Source organism: Brachyhypopomus gauderio, chromosome 2 (genome assembly GCF_052324685.1).
Source record: "Brachyhypopomus gauderio isolate BG-103 chromosome 2, BGAUD_0.2, whole genome shotgun sequence".
Classification (NCBI taxonomy): Eukaryota; Metazoa; Chordata; class Actinopteri; order Gymnotiformes; family Hypopomidae; genus Brachyhypopomus; species Brachyhypopomus gauderio.
The window spans coordinates 39124000-39133420 of NC_135212.1; the positions used below are offsets into that span (position 1 = coordinate 39124000).

The following is a 9421-nucleotide window of genomic DNA, read 5'->3' on the forward strand; positions in this document are numbered from 1 at the left end:
TATATTTCTCTCACGTCAGAGAAAAGTCTTGGCGATGCAATTACGATTCTTCAGGTCACCACTAAGCGGCACACGAGGAAAAGCGAAGCATCAAATGCATCAGGCAGCGCAGTCCTTATTTTAGCCAAAGTTTTGCACCGTTTTATTTTTGACCCAAGATGCTGTTTAGAGTTTAACAACTTTGAGGGATACCATTAAAGACGATATGCACATATAAAAGTAATACCAAATTCGGCCTGCGATATAATCTAGTCTTAGGAAACCTCCGCGTTATTACTTTGAAGGGGTGAAGGTAATAAATTCAGTACTACTGTAATACCTACAGTATAGCTTACATGTGCATGCATTTCCTACGTTTGTTTAGTCTTAAATGTAGTAATATTAATGACGCCGCATAATAGTGATAACAAAAAGTTTGATAAGAGCGTTAAATGTGCATACGCACAAAGCGGCCGCGTAGCGAGCGGCTGTGATTTCCATTATGCAGGGGGCGTTAGCGCCTTACCGTTGGAGTCGAGTTACGCTGCGCTTTTAGAAACTCCGTCCAACATCCGTCCAAGTGTACTTCACTCTTACGGCGTCCGCGTCATGCCTCTTACAGCAACGCAGCGCTGTGATTCATGTGTCTTAAACGCTCTTATAACAGGTCACTTCTAGTCGACTGCTCTTCATTTCTCAAAGGCGTTTTCTTCAAACCAGACGGACGTATCTTAAGGAAAACATCCAATTGGGAACCGTGGAACGACGGGAGCTCGTGCCATGTTGGGAAGAATAAAGAAAGTGTCCGTCTCGCAGAGCGAGCGCGAGACTGCCGGGGCCAAGCCCGTGGACCCTCTGCGGAGACTGGGTGAGAGGACGCGAACCGGTCCGGACCGAACAAGCGGCAAATATGGCTCTGATGGTTCTTATAAGGTGCAGTGTGTAGCCAAGCGTAACGACGTCTGGTTGTGCAAGAAGTAAACTAGTATGTAATGTACAGAATAAGTATCTAAATAACACTGCGAAAGGTTTATAACAGCTTTACTTAACGTAAACTTAACAGATCTTAAGTTCGTTTAATCAAAATAATTAAATGTACAACATATAAAAACCATAAACTTGTGGAGTATTTACTAGATGTGCTCTAAACCGTCTTTGCAAACGAGAAGTCAGTGTTGCGTTGAGTTGAGCCACTATAAGCGTTATCCTAAAACTTGTAGGACAACTTAAATGTTATTAAAGTGACGTGAAAAGTGAAAAAGTGTTACTCGCGCGTTTGTATTGTTTGTTTGTTTGTGGAGAATTTCCGTAATCTGATTAGCATGAAAAAGTTCTCAGGCTGAGCGGGACCAAAACGAACATTATAACAGCGATCACGTCCAGTTAACCATACCAATGTCTTATTAACCTAACTGCTTGTGTGCTGCAGATTTAATTGACATTACCCTAATCCTATCCTAAAAGACATGCGTTTACTGGAAACTGTTGCCAAGCGTTCTACGAATCTAACACAGGCTCTGGTGCAGGTCTAGGGTTATTCCAAGGCATGCAAGCAAATATAGTGACTGTCTTGTAGGACTGGGCGCATTAATCTTTAGTGCGTGCAAAGACGCTGAATCGTAATGACTTTAAGTCAAAAAATACAATGGCCAAATCATTTTCTACAGCTAGAACAGCTGTCACAGAGCGCACTGCAGTCTGAAATATTGAATGTGGTGACCCGGAACTGCCGGTTAACGGTAATGTACGTCATTGGTGCGTGTGATCAGTATTGATGGCAAATTTGATGTCTGCAAAGAAATGTTTTACGTATGTGCAGCGTTTCCCCCTTGAGTATTTATATATAGCAAACCAGTCCGGCCCAATCCAGGTATGTCCACCCCTGCTGTTCGGAACTCTACGCTGGTAGTTAGGAAGCATGTTTTTAAAGCCCTTTAACAGAAGTAGTACTATGCATGAGTGTGCATGCAATGGCTCAAAGTCTCAGGGTTTGGTGAGTCCATCTGGAGAATTCATAGTTGAACAATGTTCACCTGGGGAGTGGGAGCAGTGTGTCACTGTGTCACGATTGGTGCTTATGATAATATTTCTCTTATTAATCGGACCTTGTGCATTCTGTTCCCTGGATGCTGAATGTGAAGTTGGTAGTGCTCACAAAAACAAAAGCAGCACATTTATCCAGCACTAACACTGTAATGAATAAACACACCATGAGATCAGCTCATCTCAGTTCAGTCATAAGGTATCACACATCACCTCGAAAACAGGACTGAGGCTATTATTATCCCGGCAATGGTGATCATAGCCTGAACGTTGTGGGCTGTGCGTGTTCTTCACAGCAGAGGTGATAATAGACTACTGCATCATTTACCCTGGGTTAGGTGACTGATTAAAGCCTACATGAGACTTTGGTTTAGAAACTTTTGTTTAAATGTTGGTTGGGCTTGTATGTGCGTGTGTATTTGTGTGTGTGTGTGTGTGTGTGTGTGTGTGTGTGTGTGCATTTGTGTGTGTGTGCATGTGTGTGTGTATGTATGTGTGTGTGTGCATGTGTGTGCATTTGCTCACCCATGTATGACATCCACACCTACGCACTCCTCTTTTCCATCTCTTTTTCAACTCTAATTATCCTCTCCTTTTTTCAGCCACTCCCTCTCTCATTCTCTCCTCCCTCATTTTCAGCCCCTCCCTCTCTCATTCCTCTCACATCTATCAGCCCCTCTCTCTCTCTCTCATTCTCTCCTCCCACATCTTTTAGCCCCTCCCTATCTGTTACCCTCTCATCCTGCTTACTTGTATTAGCTGTTTCCTCTTTAGTCTGTGCTTCCTGAGGCCGGTGGCCCCCTGCTGACTTCTCGTGCTCCACCTTCTCTTTCTTCTGCTGTGATTGGAGTAGCTTCCTCACTGTAACGTGGGCAAATGTCAAGATTACTCCGTCAGTTGTTGATTATAATGTCGGTGTGCCATAGCATTGTGGATGCAGTGACAGATGAAGCTAGTCAAAACAAAGACTGCTCACACATCTGCCGTACGTAATCAGTGCCCAGAGGACAGCCTCCTAAATCTGGATGACACAGATGCTTGAGCATTTGGAACGCCACCATTTCACTGAGGTTGATGTTCTACAACCACTGGGTGCTGTCGAACTCTTTTTTACATTTAAATGGGCTACACTGGTGTGGGTTGGGCTAGAGTCTCCATTGAAGCCGGTTGCTAGGAGAAGTGTTAAGTCCTCTCCTTGGCCTCTTGGAGTACCTGCCAAGATCTTCTTGGCTGCAACACCACAGCTTTGTTGCTGATGTTAAGTTTAGCTCGTGGGTTTAATCTGCAGGCATTTTCTTCACGCTGACGCCATGCTAGCTAATGCCTTGCTAACTAATGCCTTACTAGCTAACGGTGGTGAACTTCCTAATCACAGATTCAGTTTGATTCAGTTTGCTTAGCAATAATTCTAAGTTACATTGGAACACTGCAGCTTCAGTGAGGTTCCTAGTTTAGGTACTGTACTTGTATGTGATTTCTGGTGTAGGTACTGTATTGGCATCTGGTTCCTGGTTTAGGTATTGTACTGGTATCTGATTTGTAATTTAGATACTGTACTGGTGTCTGGGTCCTCGTTTATGTATTGTACTGGTATCTGATTTATAATTTAGATACTGTACTGGTGTCTGGTTCCTCGTTTAGGTACTGTACTGGTGTCTGATTTGTAATTTAGGTACTTTACTGGTGCATCTGGTTCATAGTTTAGGTATTTTAGTGGTGTCTGGTTCCTAGTTTAGATACTATATTGGTTTCTGGTTCCTCAAGAGATACTGTGCTAATACTGTGCTGATATCTATGCTGATATCTGATTCCTAATTTAGATACTGTACTGGTGTCTGGTTCCTAGTGAGTTTAGTGACTGTTTGATGGATTGATGGATTCCGCATTTCTACCTTCATTTTGAAAGGTCCTTGTTGTACAGTGTTAATTTTGACAGCAATTTTTGATTTAGTTTTAGTCTTAGTCTTTTGACTAAAATGTAATTTAGTTTTAGTCATAATTTAGTCATTGATTTGTTTTTAGTCTTAGTCTAGTTTTAGTCGACTAATTATCATTAGAATTTAGTCGAATAATATCAAAATAATTTAGTTGACTAAAATATAAATGGTGTAGTAGTCATTATATACACTTGCACAAAATGAAACATTTATTAACCAGTTACAGAATATTATTTTTTGTATGTGCAATATATACAAAAACAAATTTCCAAACAACTCTATTGACCTGAACTTATAGTTATTGAGCATAACAATAACAAAACATTGATGACCAGTAGGTCCGCTCTACCTGAAAACATATGGAGTTTATGAACAATGCATATTACATTCTATATAAAACTGGGCGCCGTAAAACAATGCCATAGCCCGCAGATGTCGTTTCATTTGTCGTATTTGTCCCGACATCATAATTCCTCATGGTTTACACAGCATCTTGTTTTTCTCAAAGTCAAAGGAGAAATGTGTCCATATATCGCCGCTCATCTTTCTCCCTGCTGACATTGTCGAGTTAACTTCGAGTTTAATTTCATGAGTGACCACAGTTCACGGGCTGGTTTTGTTCTAACGGGTTCTGCGCGATGTGAAGACGTTAGTTCTGATTGGATGGTTACCCGGTTTGTCCCGCCTTTCCGTGTACGCTAAAGTAGTTACGGTTGGATCTCTTCTTAACTTATCCCTACCTTTCACAAAACTAAATCAGGTCTGATTGAATGTCGTCGCTGGCCAATATTTTCGTCTCGTTTTATTCGTTGACGAAAATGTCCTTTAATTTCGTCATCGTTTTTATCCCTTCGTATAGTTTTAATTTAGTTATCGTCTCGTTTTCGTCATGAAAAAAAGGTTCGTTGACGAAAACTATGACGAAAATTATTCGTCAACGAAATTAACACTGTTGTTGTAGAAATAGGCTGATTTAATTTTGAAGGCTAATAACAGACAGAAGGGTTGGAAGCATAAACTGCTATCTGGCCATGGGACCCACAGTGTCTATGGAACCCAAAGTGTCTATGGGACACACTGTCTATGAGACCCACAGTGTCTATGGGACTCACAGTGTCTATGGGACTGACAGTGTGTATGGGACTCACAAAGTCTATGGGACTCACAGTGTCCATGCCACTGCTGTTCTTGCTTTAGTGCAGAACAATCTAAGCATGAAGAAATTAGTCTATTGTATGTGGAAATTATGTGGTGTGCAGATCCGATTGTAGGACTAGAACCCACAGGCGAGCTCCTTTAAATATTTTATTGGATGCTGAATAACTGGGGCACCGTACACGCTTGGCATAGGGTGCACCACGGGAGAAGGAGAGAGAACAAACAGTAAGGCGAGAGAATATCTCTCCCTCAGACACCAGAATCCACACCCTGCATTGCTGGGGCTTGAACACACAGCTGTGGGTGTTCAGACCCTCAGACTGTTTTGGCCTGCAGTAATGCTGTGACAACGTGACTGCTGGCAAGCCAAAGCTTCCTGCATGTGGTAAAGGGTTATGTCATGACATATTTGTCATGATCATTTAAAAGAATTATTTAAAATCATTTAAATCATTAAAAATAACTATTGGCCACTGAAGGATATTTAGGTTTTGTAAGTGCAATGCTTTAAAGTAGAACCTATAGTATCACAGGCCATTGGGCAGCCAGCCAGAGGAATGTACCCACTGAAACACACTCGCACACACACTCAGAGGAATGTACCCACTGAAACACACTCGCACACACACTCAGAGGAATGTACCCACTGAAACACACTCGCACACACACTCAGAGGAATGTACCCACTGAAACACACTCGCACACACACTCAGAGGAATGTACCCACTGAAACACACTCGCACACACACTCAAAGGAATGTACCCACTGACACACACTCGCACACACACTCAAAAAGGAATGTACCCACTGACATACACTCGCACACACACTCAGAGGAATGTACCCACTGAAACACACTCGCACACACACTCAGAGGAATGTACCCACTGAAACACACTCGCACACACACTCAAAGGAATGTACCCACTGACACACACTCGCACACACACTCAAAAAGGAATGTACCCACTGACATACACTCGCACACACACCCAGAGGAATGTACCCACTGACACACACTCGCACACACACTCAGAGGAATGTACCCACTGAAACACACTCGCACACACACTCAGAGGAATGTACCCACTGAAATACACTCGCACACACACTCAGAGGAATGTACCCACTGAAACACGCTCGCACACACACTCAGAGGAATGTACCCACTGACATACACTCGCACACACACTCAGAGGAATGTACCCACTGAAACACACTCGCACACACACTCAGAGGAATGTACCCACTGAAACACACTCGCACACACACTCAGAGGAATGTACCCACTGAAACACACTCGCACACACACTCAGAGGAATGTACCCACTGAAACACACTCGCACACACACTCAGAGGAATGTACCCACTGACATACACTCGCACACACACCCAGAGGAATGTACCCACTGAAACACACTCGCACACACACTCAGAGGAATGTACCCACTGAAACACACTCGCACACACACTCAGAGGAATGTACCCACTGAAACACACTCGCACACACACTCAGAGGAATGTACCCACTGACACACACTCGCACACACACTCAGAAGAATGTGCCCACTGACACACACTCGCACACACACCCAGAGGAATGTACCCACTGACATACACTCGCACACACACCCAGAGGGATGTGCCCATTGACACACACTCGCACACACACCCAGAGGGATGTGCCCACTGACACACACTTGCGCACACACACCCATAGTGTCTCCTGTTACGAATCACCAGAATTCTGATCACCTGGGCACCTAATCACCATCACCTGTGCAACTAATCACAATCACCTGTTTTAAATGAGCTTCACAATGGTCTCAGTGTTTGTTTGCGGGTGTTTGTTTATGAGTGTTTGACTGAGAGTGTTTTTTACAGCTGTGAGTTTGCAGGTGTGTGTGTGTGTATGGGTGTGTGTTTGCAGGTGTTTGTTTGCGGGTGTTTGTTTATGAGTGTTTGTTTGAGGGTGTTTTTTACAGCTGTGTGTTTGCTGGTGTGTGTTTACAGGTGTGTGTTTGCAGGTGTGCGTTTACGGGTGTGTGTTTGCAGGTGTTTGTTTGCGAGTGTGTATTTGCGTGTGATCTTGTTTCTTCCATGGCTGGTCTGTGGAGTGCTGTAGGCTTTTCAGCAGGTGCTACCACAGTGATGAGACACCCCAGGCACTCGTGTGTTGGACTTCTGCCAGTTCTGGGGGTATTTGTCATTTAAAGTGCATGCAGTGTTTTTCTCTGGAAGGTGTCATGCTTACTGTTAATGCTTATCGTAGTGTCCTGTGCTCAGAGTGGCATATTGTGTGTGATATATTTGAATGAATGAATATGAATGAATGAATTTGAATGAATGAATGTATTTATGCATCTTCCTTTTATTTTGTGAAGTGTTTTTTCAAGCATGAATCAGTCGGAGTTTGCTGGAGAACATTCCGGTTACCTTGTTGTTTTTAACCGTGTTACATGTAGATCTGAAAAACCCTTTCTCTCTCTCTTCTACATGGTGGTCTTTTTTCCCGAACACTAAACCCCAGTAATGGTGCACTGTCCCTGATATTCAAACAGAAACTAAATTTGGGCATTTGGGAGAAGGCTTCTGTTTTAAGTCCCTGTTGATGTGCTGTAAATTGTTCGGGTGTGAAAGGTCTTAAGTGGCTTTCATGGATATATAAGAGTATTTTCTCAGTGGTGTGATGCAGTGTTGTCATGGCAATATATGCAACCCCTGGGAAGTTGCCCCCTTCCCTCTCTCCCAACCCCTTCTTCCCCCTCTCACTCTTTCTCTCTTTCTCTCTCTCTATCTCTCTCTCTCTCCCCCTCCCACCCCCTCTTTCCCTGTCTCTCTATCTCTCTCTGTGTCTCTCTGCCCCTCTCTCTCCTACCCCCTCTTTCCCTCTCTCTCTCTGTCCTCTCTCTCTCTCTCTCTCCTACCCCCTGGCATTCTTTCATTATTTTGCACTGTTGCTAGTCAGCCAAGATGTCTTGCTGTGGCAAACAGACAAAGCCCGTTAGGCAGGACCTTGTAAACACCCACACAAACACACAAAAGTCTAGAGTCTAGATGTCAGGGAACTGTCAGCGGACTGGATACTCTCTGTGCCTGGGCCTTCTCTGGGCCCAGTCCCAGTAGGGCTGTCGCGGTGAAAGAATTTCCCCTGCGGTTATTTATGGTGGCTCAACACCGCGATATGCGGTATGACGCGATATGCGTCATTTGTCGTCTAAAATCTTAATTTTAGAGCTATATAATTGTTTTATTGTTTTTATTGTAAAGGGGTTCTTATTGTTTTTAAAGAAGAAGACACAGTTTTAAGAGCAGTTAAATATGTGTTTATTGTCAAATAGAGAACACAGAAGTCAAATGAGATGCAGTAAGAACCCATGCTCTTTCGCTTTCTTAAAAGTGTAGGGTAAATATTTTAAACGAGATTTTAAACACAAAAAGAGATTTTAATAAATAAATCAATAAAACGAAATCTTTCCTTAACCAGAAGAATAACATCTCAGCTTAAACCTGAGTTGTCACGTCCCTGTTGCGCGCTAAGAAAACCAACATATTCACCTTATGTGGTTTCAGTGAGGAGCGGAAAGGGCTAACAATATTCCCGGCAGTACTAAAAACTCGCTCTGATGGTGTGCTTGTTGCACAAATGCACATGTACTTGCGGGCAAGTTTGCAGAGCAGAGGAAATCTAGCCTCATTGACGCGCCACCAGGCGAGTGGATCTGCGTGGATTTGACTTGAACCCGAAATGCTCTCAAACCGGCAAAGTCGCGTTTTGTTTTTTGACCAGAGCATCTGCCGTAGTTTCCATCTTTGAAAAAAGGAGACGGATTGTTGATCAGCCGCACCGGATGATAACAGGGGGTTGATGGGAAAATGACTTTAACTCTTGCACAGGCACTTTCCCCTCGCATGGGAAAAAACACAAATATTGCGGTTGTTGCGGTTAATTCCCGTACGTTGCGATTTTCTCGTCAATAGCGCGGTATTGCTATACTGCGGTTATCGCGACAGCCCTAAGTCCCAGTCCCCAGCAGGTTTAAAGTGCTGTCTTAAAGTCCTTAAGTCCTTAAAGCATCCTGCAGATTCACTATGAGGTGCAGGATCACAGAGAGGTGCAGATTCAGAGTCACATTTGACTACATAGCTGTCCTACTCTCAACTCTTTAGCTGAAACCTCTTCATTAAATCACACATTTCTTCTCTCTTAGAAGTTTATCCAAAGTTTATTTCTAATGCAACAGCAAAAATACTAGCACACACACATATGCACACACACACACACACACACACACACACACAC

At 43.4% G+C, this 9421-nt stretch overlaps 1 protein-coding gene across 3 annotated transcripts in view; it reads left to right on the plus strand.

Moving 5' to 3' along the window:
• The first annotated feature begins 707 nt into the window (after positions 1–707).
• Positions 708–9421, plus strand: part of plcd3a (phospholipase C, delta 3a) — a 29456-nt gene continuing 20742 nt past the window's right edge. Inside the window, exon 1 of one of the 3 annotated variants that reach the window (XM_076995710.1) lies at positions 708–847. In XM_076995710.1, coding sequence (XP_076851825.1) covers positions 760–847 — 88 coding nt within the window. In that variant the 5' untranslated portion in view covers positions 708–759. Of the gene's footprint in view, positions 913–7144; positions 7318–9421 lie in introns of those variants that run through there. The other 2 variants (XM_076995711.1, XM_076995712.1) reach the window with 2 other exon arrangements.